The sequence below is a fragment of the Herpailurus yagouaroundi genome, unplaced genomic scaffold (assembly GCF_014898765.1).
Source record: "Herpailurus yagouaroundi ecotype Mexico unplaced genomic scaffold, PumYag 28, whole genome shotgun sequence".
Classification (NCBI taxonomy): Eukaryota; Metazoa; Chordata; class Mammalia; order Carnivora; family Felidae; genus Herpailurus; species Herpailurus yagouaroundi.
The window spans coordinates 104243857-104264238 of record NW_024412376.1 but is presented as its reverse complement, the minus strand read 5'-3'; the positions used below and the strand labels follow the sequence as shown (position 1 = coordinate 104264238).

The window sequence follows — 20382 nt, the reverse complement described above, 5'->3', positions numbered from 1 at the left end:
GTCCTCTCTCCTCAGCTTATAGAGATGGCCGTCTTTGTGCTCCCAGGGCATGCTCCTTGTATGGGTATGTCTGTGACAAACTTTCCCCTCTTATAAGCACATTAATCAGATTGGATTAGGGCCACTCTAATGATGGTATTGTAACTACTTCCATCTGCAATGATCCTATTTACAAAAAAGGTCACATTGTGAGGTACTGAGGGTTAGGACTTCATATGAATTGGGGGGCGAGCGGTGGTAAGGAAAGGGATACAATTCATTCCGTGACCGGAGGCTCTGAAGAAAATCTGAAGTAGAGAAGCTGAGAGTCCCCCGCAGCCTGAGTCTGAGGTAGGACACAGGCAGTGTCACAGAGCTATCCACAGCTCTGCAGAAAGCAGGAAGGCTGAGGCAAAGGGAAGGCAATTTCTTCAAAGATACTTTATTCCCACGCTGCTTCCCTGACCTGGACTGAACTTTCTCTAATGTGCTGGCCCTCCAGGGGAATTGGAAAAACTGACAGGGTTAATGTGGGTCTCTGTAATACTGCCAGATACATAGTTTAGCCAGCGGGTTGGTAGCTGAAAACACCTTCGATGGGATTAAATGCCTTCAAGATATTTCAAACAGTAACTACCTGCTGTGACAGCCAGTAGGGACAATATGTTATTGGAAACACCATCTTGATGGGGAGTAGCTTAGGTCTTCCAATGCCCAATTAACAAAGGCCGGAATTTTTTCTTACATGTATAAAGATTGAAAATCCGTGCTCAGTAGGACCTCTTAGATAGGAATTAGAGTGGATGAACTGAATTCATTCACCAACCATGTTTTGAGTACCTGTTGTGTGCCAGGCATTATTGTAGGTGCCCAATAGTGAAGAAACAACAAAAATCCTCGTCCTCTTGAAGCTTATGTTCTAGATGCCAGCACTAACCTCTGGCACTAGGTTAGGGATATCGGACAAGACAAATGTTATAGCCAAGAAAGTATTCTAGAAAAAATGAATCAATTAAAAATATTACAATGGTGATATTACAGAGGTAGATTCCAGGGTGGCTTTTGTGATTTTTCACTATTTTTCTGTGTTTTTCACATTCTCTCTAATAGGCTCGTATTACTTTTATATTGGAAAAAAAAATTAAAGGATAGGGGTAAAATTCAAAAGGCTCCTCACCTAGCCTGAAAAGGTTAGGTGAGTTGTACAAAAAGTACTCCTAGCGAGCATAAACTTTAAAGTTGGACAACCTTGAGCTCCAGCCCCAGCACTGCCCTCCTATTAGCTGTGTGACCTTGGATAGACCACATTGCTTTTCTAATTTTATTCGTGTCATAATCTAGAAAAATGGACGTAATATGCCAACCTTGACCTCCCAGAATTGTTACAAGATACAACTCAATATACATAAGCAAGTGTGAAACAGTGTTCTACACATGGAGTAGGTGCTCAGTGTTTGCTAGGTCGACTTGGGAAAGCCTCATTAAGATCAAGCCTAGAGCTGTCATATACTGCTAGTGGAAATATAAAATTACCACTTAGTTTGGCAGTCTCCTAAAAAGTTAAGCATGCACCTAACATTCCCACCATTCCACTCTTAGAGATTTACCCAAGAAGAATAAAAACTTAAGCCCATACCAAGACTTGTGCACAAATGATCATAACAGCTTTATTTGCAATAGCACAAAACTAGAAATAACCTAAATGTCCATCAACAGGTCAATGGAGAAACAAACTGTAATCAATCCATACAATAGAATACCAGTCATCAATAAAAAAGAACAAGCTATTAGTACATGCTGCAATATGGATGAATCTCAAAACAATAATGCCCAGTGGAAAAAAGCAGGCATAAAATAATACATAGCTTATGATTCTAATTATGAAAAAATTAGAGAAAACCCAACTAATCTACAGTTACAGAAAACAATTGATTTGTTTCTTTGGGATAGGGTAAGGGAAGAACGGAGGGATTATACAATGTCAGTTGAGAAACTTTTGGGGTGATGGAAATGTTCACTATTTTGACTGAGATGATAGTTTCATGGATGTGCCCAAGCATACTTTAAATATGTGTAATTTATTATATGTCAGTTTCCTCTCAGTAAGAAATTTTAAAAAAGGGAAAGATCACTTCCAAACCTTTCTTTCCAAGAAGAAGGAAAAAATCTATCACCTTTCTTCATCACTCTTAGACTATAAAAGACTCATATAAAGGGAACAGTGAATTAGGTGACCAGTTGATTGCGAGAATCCATACACGAATTTCCCCATGAGCTGTGAGGATGGATTCACAGCAGGGAAAAAGATTTAAATTTCTCAGTGCAGCCAGTCTGAAGTTATTACATTTTTAAAGAATGGTATGGATTTCTGTCCAGAGCCACGAGACAAAGCGATAAGACAGGAGGCTATATTTTTTGCCTGTCAAGAGCTGATGTAGCAAGCACAGAAATATAAAATTCCTCATCAGAAAAATAATGCCCCAGTATCCAGGAGACTGTTGTATCTAGGTAACAAATTTCAAATGATAAAGAGAGTTGTAAATGTATAAACCATGCGGGTTGATTTTTTTTTTTTTTTTTAAGATAAAGCAGTGATATTGATGCCACAGTTACATGTAAAACAGTCAAAGTAGAATCTCTTTGGGTTTTTTTGCTAAAACAACAAACTGGTTTCCCCAGGATTAACAATGACAAATAACAAATTCCAGGAAACAGCAAATGAATTTCAGGACCAAACCAAAAGACCAGATTCAATGGATTAATACCCCATCACCCAGAAACAGAAAGAGGGAATTTGTGCTGAGGGACTAAAACTACATTTGATATGGGTTCGTTTCAGTCTTGGCTGACACCAGAGGATGAACCACGGAAGCCCAAAGCCCTAAGATAGGAGCAAGAAGTCTGGGCTGTTTTGATAAAATATTGTCGGACATTTAAAAACATAAGATGTTATTCATTTGTGGGATATGGGTGTTAAAATCACCTAAAATCACTTTAGGTTTTTTTGTTTTGTTTTGAGTTTTAAAATGACTGAAAAAAATGTAACGTGTTTTCTCTATATCATGTTCTTAAAGGATACTGGCTTTTTAGGCCATTTTAGAGTTGAGATGGAATTATTGCTCAAACCCCAAAGTCATACAGTATGTTTTGTAACTGCCAGCCTGGCTAAAGTGGTATGTGAGAAGCTAGAATCGTACACCGGAGAGTTGAAAGGGACCTTGAAGAATATCCAATGAAATCTTGGATGCCAAGCTCACTAATCACAGAAAAAAAGGCTATGTGTAGCCAAGCCCTGTGACTCCAGTGTTCAAAAGCTAAGTCATGACACAATATTAAAAATTAGGGCAGGTTTTCAGAAAGGACTCTGAGGCTATAGGGGAATATAAAACCTAAGAGAGAGGAGTTTGGAGACTAAGGCAATGGCTCTACCTTTCACAGATTTGACCTGCATACATGAACCCCTAGAGAAAGGAGAGGAACAATTATTGAGCACCTGCTGTTGGCTTGGCACATAGTAGAAACTAAATAATTAAGTTAACATGTGCTCCCACAGAACGTGTGCTGTTGTATACACACACACACACACACACACACACACACACACAAACAACTCTAACACAGCGTCTCAGAGAGAAGCACATAAATGCTATGAGAGAAATACAAAGGACTCTGTGTGATGAGAGTATGGCATTTCTCTAGTATTAGAAGTATGGCTAGCATTTTGACATCCTTTCTCTGGTTCTCTCTTCCCCTTTTGCTAGGTATCCAGATTAATTCCTTTACTCAAGCTGACTTGACTTCACGAAACATTCAATATATCCACTCCAGTAAGACCGAGAAACATTCAGATGCCTTCAGCTTCACACTCTCAGATGGAGTCAGCGAGGTAGGCAAGGCACTCTATTCCCTCAGTGAATGGGTACTGATTCTGCACAGTCTTCCTTGATGCAAAGCAACTATGCAAGCCTCACCTTCCCCTACTCTCACCCAAGGCGAGTGGCGGCTTCTGACAGCCCTGGGGCTCTCGCCAAAGGGAAATCACACTGGATTCCAAATTAGTCAGTCATGCCGGGAATGGGTGAAAGGAAAAGTAGAAAAAGCACCTACCTTCTCCATGGGTGGGTGCTGAGGACAGTTGTCCAACCTGCACTTTCTGCCATCTAGGTGACGCAGACTTTCCATATCACCATACGCCCTGTGGATGATTCACTTCCTGTTGTACAGAACTCGGGGATGCGGGTACAGGAGGGTGTGAGGAAGACCATCACAGAGTTTGAGCTCAAGGCAGTGGATGCCGACACAGAGGTAAGAGCACTCCACTTGGTTCTCTGGTTGAATGAGAGGCTGATCTGTTGCTTTGTGCCTATGCATCCTGAGAGTAGGGCAGAAGGGTAAGGTTCATGCAGGCATCCTTGAAGGGTTAAAACCTAGAAGATACTGTGGCCTTCTGGAAAATAGAAACTAATAATATTTGAGATCAAATTGGTTTTAAACACTTTCTCGAATCCAAAATAACATTCTCTCTCTCCCCTGATTACATGTAATAATCCTTTAACATGCTGATTTTTTAAATCATGATTCATAGAAAATTAGATTGATGCCATTTTACCCATTTTTTTAATTTTTTCTCATTTGAGTGAACAAGTGTTTTGGATACCTATTCATTTTTCCTATCATTTTACCTGCTTCATTCAGACTTCTCTGAATGACAACTGATTATTAAAATTTGAGCATCCTTACAGAACTAGGCTTTATTCAGTAAAACAGAGCACATAGAGACTAAACTCTAAATCTCATGATGCTTTCAAGTTAAAGTATCTAACATTCTGGCATGATTCAGCTCTCCCATAGAAGAGTACCATAGCATTTGTTCATTAGTTCTGTGTGTCTTTCCCTGTGCCAGTCCTCAATCGTTCATTTATTCTCAAAAACATTGATTACCTAGTAAGTGCCAGGCTTTGCTCTAGATGCTAAATAGAGGGCTGTGAACAAAACAAAGTTCCAGGCTTAGGGAGTTTCAGCATTAGGTTAAGGGAACAGACAAGAAAGAACGTATAAACATCATGTCAGATAAGATAGGCGCTATGAATAAAAATGAAGCAAGACAAAGGAGATCAAGATTGAAGGGTGTGTTATCTTAGACAGAGTGGCCAAGGGAGTCTTCTCTGAGGAGCTGATATTTGAGCAGAGATATCATGAAGTGGAAGAACAAGGTATGCAGTTGTCCAAAAGAGTCACTCTCTGGGAAGAAGAACCAGAAGTGCAAAGGGCCTGCAGTCAAGGTGCTTGGAACCTTTGAGTTACAACAAAGAAGCCAAGAAGCCAGAACCCAGTAAGCAAGCAGCAGAAAAGAGGAATGGGGCCAGAGAGGAAGCCCGGCACTAGGCCACAGAGGGCCTCATTGGCCCAACTCAGGCCTTTGCATTTATTCTAAGTTGGTGGGAAATCATTGGAAAGTCTTGAACAGAGTTTTCTACATCTTTCTTTTTTCTTCTATGTGACACCCTAGAAGCCACAACTAGACAGGGGAAATTAGCTTATGTTCTGTCGCATATGGGATTCTGTACATGGGAGTTTTGGGAAAGTGGAGAAAAGGTTAGGAAGGAAATGAATGGTTTTAAAAGTCTGGTTCCTATCATCCTGGCAGAGGTTAAAAATTCAGGCTTTTGAGGTGCCTGGGTGGCTCAGTTGGTTAAGCGGACAACTTCGGCTCAGATCATGATTTCACAGTCTGTGGGTTCGAGCCCTGCATTAGGCTCCATGCTGACAGCTCAGAGCCTGGAGCTGCTTTGGATTCTGTGTCTCCCTCTCTCTCTGCCCCTCCCCTGCTTGCTCACTCACTCTCTCTCTCTCTCTCAAAAATGAAAAAAACATTAAAAAAATTTTTTTAAGAAATTCAGGTTTTCCCCTTTGACCCTTAAAAGACAGATCTAAAAGTCTTCTTCTGACACCAGAAGGCGCCAGAACATAAGTTCAATTGTAGTAACCGATATAGTTTCTCTCCTTAGTTTTATTTTTGGCACCTGTAAGGCAAATGCAATCCTTATTTTATAAACATCTTTAGGTGTGGGTATCCTTGACCACCTGCTGGCCATCACTCACAAATCCGGTTTCTGCTACAAACTTCTTTTCTCCCCTGGCTTTGTATGCCCTCAACAGGCCGAGTCTGTCACGTTCGCCATTGTGCAGCCTCCACGCCACGGCACCATCGAGCGGACCACCAATGGGCAGCATTTCTGGCACACCTCTGCCTTCACCATGGAAGACATCTACCAGAACCGGGTCAGCTACAGCCATGATGGCAGCAACTCCCTCAGAGACCACTTCACCTTCACGGTGGCTGATGGGACAAACCCCTTCTTCATCATTGAGGAAGGAGGAAAAGAGGTAAGGGGCAAAGACAGTGGGGAGGGAGACACAGCAAAGTGTGCCCAAGTTTGCCCAGAGGCAGAACATGGCATTTTTAGGCCAAGAATAGCAATGTTCTTATTGTCACTAATTGGCCTTGGGCAAATCACTTAACTTCTGTAAGCTTCAGCTTTTTACCTGTGAAATGGGTACAATTTCAGTTAGTCTAAGGCTCAAAGGAGGTAATCCACAGAAAGTGTATAATATTGTTGGCAAATAGCATGCACAAGAAAGGGTGATAGTTATTGTTATTATGACTGTCATTACTTCCCTTTTCCTTTTTCCCACCCATTGACTCCTTTCATCCGGTTTTTCAATAATCTCATATGATTCTAGATTGTCTTTCTTTTCTGTGCCTCCTCAGTCAGCCAGAGTTTCTCAATCTCCTAAAGAATAACCTGGTTAAGAGTGTGGCTTTTAATCAGTGTCCAGAAGACACTGATTAAAATTCTAGCTCTCTCACTTACTAACTGAAATGTCTTTGTAAGTCATTTACCCTTCCTAAGCCTCAGCTTCCCTGTCCTTAAAATGGGGATGATATCTGCCTTTATGATATATGCAAAGCACTTAACGCAGTGCCTTACACAGGAAGCATAGGAAACATTCAATAAACTGTGGCTGTAGTATCATCATCATTGTCATCATTTTCGGACCAGCTCGTGGAACAGGTTAACAGTGTTTTTCTCTTAAGGTCCTAAAGTTGTCAAACTTTTTCTCTAAGAGAATTTCTCCATTCTCCGCTACCTTCCTTGCAGTTCTTACTCACTCCTTTATTCGTCAGCCAGATTTCCAGCAGTATCATAACCCCTGAGAATAATTGCAACTCTGATAGAAGGTGGGCCCGAGGACACGGCTGCATGTCAGGCATCTGTGTCTGACTCCGCAAAAGCAGTTCTACTGAGCAGCATGATCACACCCGACTGTATTTCAGGATAACAAAAGGGTCAACTTCTCAGTCCTGCGGAGTCCTTTCCTACTCTGATGATGCATGGGCATGATTCCTTTCCTGGAAGAAGGATCCCCCTGCATCCCTTAGAGACAGCCTGTGTGAAGGTCATTCTCAGCTGGCCCAGGTGCCGGTGAGACGCCTCTTGGGATTGCCTGCCATTTCCTTATCTGCACTGCGTCACCGTCTGGCAGATCATCACTTTTATTTTCTCTCTTCTAAACCGTAGCTGCTCCCCAACTTAATTTGACTTTGAGAAGAGGAAAAGATTTCAGGATGAATCAGCAAGAGGCTACCTCTCTGATAAACACAAAAGGTCATAGTAGTCTCCAGAGGGACTGTGTTATTTTTGAAATGGAAATTATTTAGGACGGTTGCAGAAGATTGAAAAGCCAGTGGCTTGCTGCCCTGTGTGCTGGTGTGCCTTATTTCCTAAGGAACAGTGAGGTTCTGAGAGCAGACCACGTATGTGCAGTGTGTGTGTGTGGACATGTATCTGTGTGATAGTGAAATTATAGACCAGTTTCTTTTCACTATTCCCACAAACGCTTTTATTCTTGGTTTCCTCAGCCCCTTTCCCCCTATGGACAGTTCTCCCTCAAAAATAAGGAAAGAAAGGAAGAGAATATCGTCCCATGAAACGTCTTTTCACATCTGGCAGAATCACACCTGGGGACTTTGACATTAACCTGTTAATGATGAGTTTAGTCCACCTCTCATGAAAATGTTAACAAGAGTCATCGAAAGGAAAATATTGCAATGCTGAACACAGCTAAGGAATGCATGGGTGTGGGAAAGTCAACTTCCTTAGCAGGTAGAATTGCAGGAAAGTGCCACTTTCCTTGCTTTCCTTGTCATATTGTCCCCACTTTCTCAGTCATCATTCTTCTCTGTGCCTCATGCCAAGGGGGGCAAGCAGTAGGAAACTGGCTCAGTCACCCATGCTAAAGTGCCATCAGATTTCAGGGGTTGCAACTCTGTAGGTCCCAGACCTGACATATTTCAAATGTCTGTGAATCATGACTTTTTTTCTTTTGGCTTCCCCCACAGGTTATGACAGCAGCACCTCAGCAGTTCCAAGTAGACATCCTCCCAGTAGATGATGGCACCCCTAGAATTGTTACCAACCTGGGGCTCCAGTGGCTGGAGTACATGGATGGCAAGGTAAGGCCTTTCCATCGGCCACATTCACATGAACCAACTTGGGCTATGTCCTTATTCAGGGCAACTTGGGGATAGAAGTCCAGTTCCACTCATGTTTATCCCTCCCTAAGGGAGCTGATTTTTCTAAGATTGGCAAGCTCCATGAGTTTCATTAAGATTGTATATAGTCTGGGGCGCCTGGGTGGCTCAGTCGGTTAAGCGGCCAACTTTGGCTCAGGTCATGATCTCGAGGTCCGTGAGTTCGAGCCCCACGTCGGGCTCTGTGCTGACAGCTCAGAGCCTGGAGCCTGTTTCAGATTCTGTGTCTCCCTCTCTCTGACCCTCCCCCGTTCATGCTCTGTCTCTCTCTGTCTCAAAAATAAATAAACATTAAAAAAAAAAATTAAAAAAAAAAAAGATTGTATATAGTCTAAGATGTTCTTACAAAGTGACTCCCCAAAATACAGAAGCTCGAACAAGGTAGACATTTTTTTTCTTTTTTTTCTCACATAAAGAGTGGAAGTAAGTGGGCAGTCTAGGGTTCTACGTGACTGTTCAGAGATGCTGATTCCTTCTGTCTTATTGTTCTGCATCGCTGGGTTGTTGCTGTTAACAACATAGCCAAAACTCTTAAGCTATTCATTGACATTCCAGCCCATAGGAAGAGGAAAATAGAGAAGTAGAGGGCAAGGAACTTCATTTTAAACAAGTGATACAGAAATTAAATACATCACTTACACTCATATTATTTTGGCAAGAAATTGGTCATATGGCTCCATCTGTTGCATAAGCGTCTGGGAAATAGTCTCTAGCTGGCTCAGCTAAAAGTTTGTTAACTAGAAGAAGGGGAGGATGGGTTTCAGGAAGCATTGATGAGAAGAAAGTGAGTATTTTGTAGGTGAGTATCCTCAAAGGACTTCTAGTTTAGAAATTCCTTTCTCCTCCTAAATCCCAATTTGGTCTTTTTAAGATATGCCACGATTCTTACCTGGTTACATATCAAGCATTAAATCCATATGCACTGAGTCCTTTCTTTTGTGTGTGGTGTCCCCTCTAGGATGTGGATTTTCTCATCTCCATGGAGCTAATTAGTTGGCTGTATATGTAGCTGCTGTGCTATAGTTTTCTATTGAACTGGTTGGGATTTTTTCAAATTAGTACAAACTCCTCTCATCCCCTATGTCATTTTTTTCCCCATATTCAGAACCATCCCATTCTCTTCTCAACACTCTCCAATTGGTTTTCTACTTCCCACTTTTATCCTACTGCAATAACTCTTATCAAGTCACCAATGACACCTTTATTTTGCCAAATCCAAAGGTCACTTACATGTCTTTACTCAATTAGACCTACAATATTTAATACTGTTGAATACCCCCTTTTTTCTCCCAAACTTTTGCTCTTACTAAATATTTGTTGAATGGATGAATGAGAGAATTAAAGTTTAGCCAGTGTATTTGGGCAATATTTGGGTATTTATCTTACTCAATTTCAAGCATTATGATTGACTCCTATAAGGTATAAAGTGGCCGTCTTCCCTGTATATTATCATTGTTTCAAAGTTCCAACCTTTCCCACCATCTCAAATCTCTCCTCCAGTCCAGATGGAATTAATCTCTCCACTCCCAAAAAGTGTACGGTACTCTTTTTGTATCTCCTATTATGGCTCTTGCCACAAGAGTTACCTTGCTCATGAACCTTTCTTTCCCAATAAAGTGTGAACACCTCAAGGACAGAGGCTGGGATGGTTGCCGTCCTCATACCTCTTCAAACCTGACAGAGTTTTCCATGCAGTAAATGCGCTCAGTAAATCATTGTTGAACTGAATTAATTCTGAGTCAGAGGGTCTTGGTCTGGCTTTATTCCCACCTCAGGAATTAAATGTAATGGGTTTCTATTCCAGGCAACCAACCTGATCACCAAGAAGGAACTGCTGACCATGGACCCGGACACAGAGGACCCGCAGCTTGTCTATGAGATAACAGCGGGCCCCAAGCATGGCTACGTGGAGAGCAGGCTCCAGCCTGGCAGAACTACTGTTACTTTCACGCAGGGTGGGGACTCAGGGACCCACGAGATGGGATAAATCTGTTCTAACTCTCCCCACCGCCCTGATCTTTTCTCACAACCACTTCCAGCTACTTATCCCCATGTAACTTATTTGTAAACAAACAGATCTTTTAGTGTCTAACCATCCAGCTTTGGAATTTTACTTCTCCTGATTTCCTTTTCCTATTACTCTGAATTGTGGCAAAAAAAAATTTTTTTTCTTTTTGTCCTTACCGTGCTTCCTCAGCTCCCAAATGCTTTAGGTTTTGGCAAGATTTAGTAGAAAGATGACATATTGATTGGTTTTCTTCTTCTTTTTTTTAAATTGAAGCATAGTCGACACACAATGTTACATGAGTTTCAGGGGTACAACATACTTGATTTTCTTTAAAAACAACCACTATACTTTATGAAATATCTGTTATCCTGTATGGTTTATTTTTGTCCTCTAAGGGTTATGGATTGTCTTTTAAGTCTTCAACAAAGTAATTAAAATCAACACAGGTAGGTTGCTCAACAGAAGTATTTTCCTATTTTGAAAAAAATTTTTTTGTTACGTTTATTTATTTTTGAGACAGAGAGAGACAGAGCATGAACGGGGGAGGGGCAGAGAGAGAGGGAGACACAGAATCTGAAACAGGCTCCAGGCTTTGAGCTGTCAGCACAGAGCCTGACGCGGGGCTCGAACTCATGGACCGTGAGATCATGACCTGAGCCGAAGTCAGATGCTTAACCGACCAAGCCACCCAGGCGCCCCTGTATTTTCCTATTTTGAATCACATCAAGGACCATTCTGTATTTTAGTTTCTTATAAGTATGTCAGACTCTTCTAGACTTCTTTTGAGGATGGACCTTACTTCAAGCAGTCGTTGCAAAAGCTTACACCTTACAACTCAGGCACCATGTTTCCCTTTTCTTCCTGTTCTCAATCTTGTGATCTTTCCCAGAAGAGAGCATGTTTTCTGTGCCTTATGTATGAGCTGTTTTAATACACCCCAGCTTTTCTTAATAGCACGTACCTTCTAAAGAACCTTATTTAGGAAGAAGTAGGGGTAAGTATGAGCATGTATATACAGAGGATGGAATCAAAGACTTTTCTCCGTCAGCTCTCAGATTTGCCTTTAACATTCCAGAGAGATTCATTAAAGTCCTTTTTTGCCAAGACCCTGGGATTCTCATTTTACAACAACATAAGGTACTCTCTGTACCTAAGTACCTTCTTTTGTCACACAGAGCTATAGGATTTTATTTTAAAATCTGAAAGACACATTTATTTTTAAGACTGCTATCCCTTTTTGTTCTTAGGACATTAATTTCTGTCTGCAGCCCATTAGAAGAATAAACTGGGTATGTTAGTGTCGAATCTACAAGACTGCCTTTACATCCCCAGTTAATTCACCATGTGTTTCTTCTCACAGAGGATGTGAACTTGGGATTGATCCGTTATGTGTTGCACGAGGAGAAGATCCATGAGATGATGGATAGTTTTCAGTTTCTGGTGAAAGACAGTAAACCCAATGTGGTCAGCGACAATGTGTTCCATGTTCAATGGTCCCTCATCAGCTTTAAATATACCAGGTACAAGGGTTATTGGTGTTCATTCTTTTTTTTTTTTTTTTTTTTCATTCTTGAGAAATATATCAGGCAAACAGAGGAAATCAGATTGAAGTACCAGGGGATAAATTCTAGTTATCTGATAATGTTGGTGGTGGGTATAACAATAATAAAAATAACATCACCAATTTTTTTTAACACTGTTTGTATCAGGCACTTGACATACATCATCTTGTTTACTACTTGTGGTTGTAAGGTGAGTGTTATTGTTATCCCCACAAGAACAAGACAATGGAGACAGAAAGAGGTTAACTAGTTTACCCGAAGTCACATAGCTAAAAAGTGGTAAAACCAGGGTTAAAGTCCAGTGATCTTAACCATTGTGCTTTACTGCATCTCCTACAATTATTTTTGCTTCTGTCTTCAAGTTTTAGAATACAGTTGAACTGATAAGAAACAAAATACACATTCAAGTTCTGAAAGTAATCACTGGCTCATAATAACAACATCTTTGCCTTCCCCCTACATTCTCTCTGTTCTTGGGCTTGTATTCTCCCCCTAGTTCCTTTGGTGTTCATAGAATTTTATATCTTTTGGAACAAATTCATAGCCTAATATAGGTAACTCTTTTAAGGTGCTTTTATAGCCTGTTGGGTGGTTGAGAGGCAAGTAAGCACCAATTTTGGTAAAGATAGGCAAGCGCAGTGTTGATTTTTAGAGGTCAGATTATAACTAGGGTTATAATTTTGTGGGGGAGATAATTCTTTAAATTTTTTTTTTACTGTTTATTTTTGAGAGAGAGAGAGAGAAAGACAGAGTGCAAGCAGGGGAGGGGCAGGAGGTAATTCTTTTGATCTACATTTCAGAGACTCACTACTCTAAGAAATCAGTTTCATGATAATTCAGATGAAAGTTGGAATGGGGGTTAGGGGATAACCTACAAACCTGACTTCATGTGCCCAGTCCTGGGCTGTTCCAGTCTTAGTCACACATACTTAGAAAACTTAGTGGAACATTATAATCAACTTTTTATATGTAAGTTCTGCTGTTATTTTTCTCTTGTTTGTATCTCCTTAAAAATTAAATAAATGGTCTAAACCTGATCACTTTTTCTGGACAAGCCTCCAACTTTTAATGGGCTGAATAGTACAGAGTGTCCCAAACCTGGAAATGAGGACTGACTTGTCAGGGGCACTTTGCCTACAACCCTCACAGCAACAAGACATAAGTAGGCTCTGGGCAAGGCAAATGAACCTGTGATCATCATCCTCAGGGATGAAAACCAAGGCCCAGCTCAGGCCCCACTCACTTATGGCTTTTCTAAACCTAGATAATTATTATGAATTAATGACACATGGATAGTTTGCCTTCTACTTTGCAAAAGCAATACAAATTCATAGCAGCAAGCTAAGTTAACCCTGTGTCTTAAACTGTTTGGGCTGTTATAACAGAATACCATAGATTGGGTGGCTTACAAACAACAGAAATTTATTTCTCATAGTTCTGGGGGCTGGGAAATCCTAGATCAAGGTGCTGACAGATTCGGTGACTAGTGAGGATCCTCTTCCTGGTTCATAGACGGTTGTCTTCTCCCTGTGTCCTTACATACTGGAAGGACCAGGGAGCTCTGTTGGACTTCTTTTATAAGGGGAGCAGTCCCATTCATGAGGGCTCCACCATCATGACTAATCACCTCCCAAATATGATCACATTGTCGTTAGGATTTCAACATATGAATTTGGGGGGACATATTCAGTCTATAGAACCTTGTCACTCCCCAGTGTCACAAAGCTCCATTTGTCTTAACTCCTTTGTTATGTAGGCCTGATTCTCTGCCACCACCCTGGCTCCTTTGCACACTTCCTGGAGATCTGGTCCAGTCAGTTTCCACCCGAGCTAAGTCATTAATTGTCTTCCAAGCAGCTTTCTTTCCTAAGAACCCACTGAACTATTCTAGTTACTCTACCACACGAGGGAGAGATTGTTTGTCATTCCTCTGTGTTTTGAAGTACAACATGCATAGCTCCTATGTGCTGCTCATTTTCTGAATGACTTTCAACTCGCTCTGAGAACAGGGCAGATACCATTCTGCATCCACAGCCTTCTTGGTCACTTGGTGCTGTGACTATTCCAGGTGAACACGTTTCCTCAATTTATAACCTGGCTTCCTAAAGAAACTAAACTTCCTATTCTATTAACTACCTGACGCCAGTAACCAACCAGGAGAGACAGGCATTAAACAAGTGGATTCTTCACAGCCCCAGCTCACAATTTCAGAGACCACCTTTTTGTGTGCTTCCAGCTACAACGTGAGTGAGAAAGCGGGGTCTGTCAGCGTCACAGTGCAGAGGACTGGGAACCTGAACCAGTATGCCATTGTCCTGTGTCGCACCGAGCAAGGGACCGCCAGCCCCAGCTCCGGAGTCAGCTTCCAGCCAGGACAGCAGGACTATGTGGAATATGCTGGCCAGGTAGGATGAGCGAGGAGGCCTCTGATTCCTGACCGCCAGCTGGCTCCACCAGGGCAGCACTGTGGTCATTGGCAAGTGAGGCGCCTTCCCCCTAATTTTTACCCCTCTTCCCTTTCCATTGGTGCCCTTCTTCAAGTGATTTTCCTGCGTTCCCTTCTCACAGGGCCTAGTTCCTCCCAGTTAATCTACTCTCCGTGTAAGTTTTAACTGTCTAAGTTGTCTAGCTTCTCAGTCTTTACATTTTGCTTCATGACCACAAAAAGTCTCCATTGTGTTCTGTGTGAGACCTTTGGCATCCAAACCCTTCCTCTCCCCTCACCTTCTCTACCTGAGAAGGAAAGAGAGAGTACAGGAAGATGGTTGAGAAGCTCTTGGAATAGCCTGGGTGAGAGATAATGGGAGCTTGAGTTTCAGTTATGGAGTAAAAGTGGAGACAAGTGGGTGGATTGAACAGATGAGTAAGAATTGATAGAATTTCACAGTGGATTAGATAGTGGGCAGAAGTGGGAGATGGATGGTGATGCCCCTTGCTGGGAAGGCACACTGTCAGAGGAGCAGGTTTGGCAAGGACTGGTCTTGGCTGTGCTTCTTCGGACAGGCCGAGTGTGAGGTGCCTGAGATTGTGAGAGGACCGAGAGGACCACAGTCGTGGTGGTGGTGGTGGTGGTGATGGTGATGGTGGTGGTGGCAGCAGTTGGAAGGGGGTGCAGAGAGCAGCTGAGGCAGAGGTGCCTGAGCAAGTCTCTACCACAATGGTGGTAACTAGAGCCAGGGTGGGGATGAGGCAAAGAGCGGAGAGAGTAAACACAAAAGAGAGAGGAAGAGAACTTAAACAGTAAAGTCCTTTATGGCAGGATGCCCCATGTTTACCATCTTTTACATATGGTACAATAGCTGGCACTTACTAGGTATTTCTTCAATGCTTTTGCAAAGTACTTTCACCATTCTTAATGACATCGTAAATCTCTGTAAAGAGGAATGGGCTCTCTCTTTGAGGCATTTCAGCTGGGCTGAGGTCAATTTAAATGAGGAATGAGAAAAGAATAAGGAATCTTTAGAAAAACAATAACATTTATTTGTGTTTGTCAAGGAAAGACAAAAGGCAGTGGGTTCTAGAGCTAAATAGAGATCTAGGGGTGTTTCTAGTGGGTTCTAGAGCTAAATAGAGATCTATGGAGTGTTTTGAAATGTGGAGCTTAGTAAAACTTAATTTGATTAGTTGATTAGATATGGAATAGTAATTTTCTGCTGATGAAAATTATGTGTTTTTCAGATTTGTGTGTCCCTAGAGATTGATGACTATTTTACATATTTTAGCTATCTCAGTTTATACAAAGTACAATCTGGGCCTATTCCCTAACCTTTTAGTTTTGAATAAATCCATAACCCTGGTTCCATTTCAAGGTTTTATCTTTATCTTTTTTTTAAGACAAAGTAAAAACAGAATAAATCCCTATAAGTTCATGATTGTGTGAATATAAAATAATTTCTCTGTCTTGTATCAGGCTAAATTCATATACATTATAGACCTATCCTATCTTAATGACAAAGGATTTAGTTAAATATAATGTTAAAATTTAGTCTGGCTTGTTCATAATGTAACTTTCTCTGGATTCAAACTCCATTATCCAGTACACTGAGATTCTATGTCAATTTTGATTGTGTGAAAACAGTATAACCATGGTAATAAGGATAATATCTCGCATTTGTTCAGTGCTTTAAAATATACTTGAAACTTTCATTATACATTGTGTCTTTTAGTCCTCCCAGTAAATATGTGAAATAAGTGTGTGAAATTATTATTTAGCTGATGAGGAATCCAATATTTGTAAAAATTCATAGACTATCCCAACTTGAGACCCCCAGAACTTCACACTCCAAGTTCAAAGATCTTTCCAGGTAAACTTGCCACAAATAGAAGGGGACATGAGTAATCAAATCACTCTTGCTCCAAGTGAATTAATAAAATAAGATATGAGTAGTTACCAACCTGTTTTTCTACAGTCACCAGATAGTAGGAGGTATCTTTGCGTTCCATGTCCCTATACAGTAAATCAGCTCCAATGTATAGATGAAGAATAGGAAGATGTAGCTAAGTGTTCCAGGTGATACAGCAAGAAGTTGGGGTAGAAGAACTAGCTATTTCATTCAGTGCTCTGCCCACTAGGCTTGGGTCCCTTTTCCCAGGATGATCTAGGGGAGCATAGCAGGGGAATCTGAAGCACAATGTAACTCCTTGCTGTTTCCTTTTTGACAGGTGCAGTTTGATGAGCGAGAGGATACCAAGTCCTGCACCATTATCATCAATGATGATGATGTGTTTGAGAATGTTGAGAGTTTCACCGTGGAGCTCAGCATGCCAGCATATGCCCTATTTGGGGAGTTCACCCAGGCGAAGGTCATTATCAATGACACTGAGGATGAACCCACATTAGAGTTTGATAAGAAGACCTACCGGGTCAACGAGAGCGCTGGTTTTCTGTTTGCGCCTATTGAAAGAAAAGGTCTGTTGGTGCCAAAGGTGACAACAAGCTATAATAATAGCTAACATTTTTTTGCATCCTTTTTATGTGCCAAGTGCTCATGTACCATATTAACTTCTGTGTGTAAGTGCTTTACATGTTTAATTCCCAGAACAACTCTAACAGTGATCCTACCTGTAGTGAGTACTATCAGAAGGCTCCTCTTCTTGGTTCAAGTTGTTAGTGCTCCCATTTATTCTTTAATGGGATTAGAAGACTGGTTATATTTGGCCTTGCAAATTATTCATGAACTTAGAATTCTTAATCAATCAGCCGATCTATAAATATGTAGTAGCCTTGGTCAAGCAGGAAGTTTGTAAGAAATGGCTTCTCATCTTAGTCTTAGAAGACAGAAAATATGTTTAAAGATTTTCCTTTGTGACTGTCACAGATAGAGCTCAGATGAGAGATAAACTGTGTGTGAGAAATAAAGGGCAATGCTTGAGGGATTGAAAACAAAACAAAGATCATATGCATTTATGATCATGCAATATTGAGACTTTAAAACTCATGGAAATGAAATCCCCCACTCAAAACCAGAACATGACTATAAGTGATGAGGTCAGATTTTTTATTGAATCTGCTGACTGGGTATTAGTGTAACAAACACTGTAGATAATGCAAACCCTTGGTGATGCCACTTGGAAAACAAGTAAGCCCCATTGATTGCTCTGGGCCAGCAAGCCAGACCCAGAACAGGCTGTCTTCCAGGGACGTGGCAGCACTAATAAGCAAAGTCATTTGTACTTGACTTTGCAGGTTTTATTTTGTTTTGTTTTTCTTTTTTTAAACAAGCCAATTTCTCCCTGAGAATTAAAGTGCAGAAGTTTATTCAGAAAGGCGGTGAACTGTGCTCAGATCACTACCTTCGGGACACAATTACTTTGCTACTTAAAGTACCAAATATGTCTCTTATCTTTCTACCCGCTGTGGTCTTAGATGGTGGGCAATGAGTCTTGTGAATTAACAGAGCACAAAATTCACGGAATAGGAAATCCATTTTAAGTTGTTTGGCGAAGTATCTGGGGTATATTAAATCCTCAAGTGGTTTATACCACAGGCTTAAGAAACTGCAGTGCAGGAAGGTTTCATGTCAGAGTTTGAACAGAAATAGTGATGGAATGTGTCAGAGGGAACCAAGCTTACCAAACTATCAGCAATTTTAGAATTTGAGAAGTGCTCATTCAAATGCTTTGGTTTTCTTACCATTTGTATTTCAGGGGATTCAAGCAGCATTGTATCTGCAATTTGCTACACAATCCCTAAGTCAGCTATGGGAAGTAGCCTCTATGCTCTAGAATCGGGCTCTGATTTTAAATCTAGAGGGATGTCTGCTGACAGTCGTGTGATATTCGGGCCTGGTGTCACCATGTCCACCTGTGATGTCATGCTCATTGATGACAGTGAGTATGAAGAGGAAGAAGAGTTTGAGATTGCCCTGGCAGATGCTTCTGACAATGCCCGCATCGGAAGGGTAGCGTCGGCCAAGGTGCTCATTAGTGGTCCCAATGATGCCTCCACTGTGTCCCTGGGCAACACGGCTTTCACTGTCAGCGAGGATGCAGGTAATAGAGAGCATCTCTGGGGTTCCATTACCCATTTCCTTATCTCTTTCTTGAACAATTTCCACTTAGTTTTGAGAATGTTCTTAAGGCATTTGAGAATGCCATTCCTCAGTGACACCCTTGTCAGTCTGAGACATGTAATACTACGCATTAAGACCAAGAAAGGAAGGTAGTGAAGGATAGAGAATCCCTTCCACTTTTCTTGCCCTGGTTACTGATGACAGGGAGGGATCTGGCATAGGGCTTCATTGGCTGATCTCTGTGGTCCAGAGGGAGGGCATGGTACTAAGCACTTCGGCTTATGAAGGCAAGAATGTGATCTGGTGGGGATGGGAGTAAGTTATTTAGCATACTGCTAGCTGCCAGAACAAATAAATTCCAAAGTTTCAGTGTCTTAACAAGTGAAACTTTCTCCTTCATATAATACCCCTAAGCAATCAGTGGGCGTATTTCTTCCACCCAGGCACCTTTCCCTCTTTTGGCGCCACAAGGGTCTCAAAGTCTTCTGCATGCTGCTAGCAGACATATTACCAGAAGGGGCAGCAGCTGTGCTGAGCATCCACTGATCTGAGCCACCTGGTCAAGGCCATTCACTTCTTTGAAGGTGATATTCTGAGGGATAGTGGGAACTCATATTTTTGAGCACTTACTGAATGCCAGGCACCATGCCATCTGCATTCCATACATTCTCATTTAATCTTCTGTAGAAAAGAGAACATTAAATAGAAGAGCAAATGGCAGCTCAGAGAGGTGAAATAAAGCTTCAGAGATCAGTAATTAATATGGCAGAGCTGTGATTAGAACATAGACGTTTCCTGTACCATGTTTTCTTTCCTATATGCCAAATACTCAGCCATGACTACTTGTCAACCTCACAGCTTATTGGCCAGAAAATATGATTTGATGGGATTTTCATGTAGCTTTTCTCTAACCTCGATTGTGAAAATAGCTAAAAATCTACCTGTGCATCGTTAGGACACTATGAAGTGTGATGTTACAGTGGACCACAAGATGAGCTTCATTCCTAAGATAAGCAATAGCACATATGGTTTAAGTAATGATGTGTGCACCACTCAGATAAAATAGGGAAATCAACCCAGTTAGGAACATTTAATTAGAAACATTCAGCTTCAGGCCCCGTAGAGTCCCCTAGCTGGTTCTTTCTTAATTGACTATTTTCCAACTCATCCCTGAGGCCCTACTCTCTGAGTTTTTTCTCCCAAAATAGGCTTCAGATGTTTTTTGATGGACCCTCTCCACTTTGTTTTTCTTCTGTGAACAGTCTCTTTCATGAAGCCGCAAAACACTTTTCCCTAGGGGCTGTCTCTCCAGTACCACCTCCGTGAGGCCCTCCTCCATGTCTTCCCTTGATCTTAGTGTCAGTAAAACCATGGCCAGTGACACTTCTCAGCCTTCCTCAGAGGGAGCACAGGGGCATCACTGAAGTTGGATTAGACAAGCTTACAGGATAAAGCTGCTCCTACTGTGAGGGAGAACACTGTTCTGAAAACCCACTGACTTCTGCCCTAAGACTGACCACTGACACCTCTGGGTCTCCACTAGGTACAGTGAAAATTCCAGTTATCCGTCATGGGACTGACCTTTCTACCTTCACATCTGTCTGGTGTGCAACACGGCCCTCAGACCCAGCTTCTGCCACTCCAGGAGTTGACTATGTTCCCAGCTCTAGGAAGGTGGAGTTTGGGCCAGGTGTCACTGAACAGGTGAGCACAGAGCAGTCCAGG

At 41.6% G+C, this 20382-nt stretch overlaps 1 protein-coding gene across 1 annotated transcript in view; it reads left to right on the top strand.

The window, feature by feature from the left end:
• FRAS1 (Fraser extracellular matrix complex subunit 1) overlaps positions 1–20382 on the top strand; it is a 421505-nt gene that overhangs the window by 350131 nt on the left and 50992 nt on the right. The window contains exons 48-57 of the mRNA XM_040480456.1: positions 3741–3865; positions 4144–4284; positions 6139–6366; positions 8384–8497; positions 10380–10530; positions 11944–12103; positions 14382–14550; positions 16808–17054; positions 18293–18637; positions 20201–20361. Of these exons, the coding sequence (XP_040336390.1) occupies positions 3741–3865; positions 4144–4284; positions 6139–6366; positions 8384–8497; positions 10380–10530; positions 11944–12103; positions 14382–14550; positions 16808–17054; positions 18293–18637; positions 20201–20361 (1841 nt within the window). The remainder of the gene's footprint in view (positions 1–3740; positions 3866–4143; positions 4285–6138; positions 6367–8383; positions 8498–10379; positions 10531–11943; positions 12104–14381; positions 14551–16807; positions 17055–18292; positions 18638–20200; positions 20362–20382) is intronic.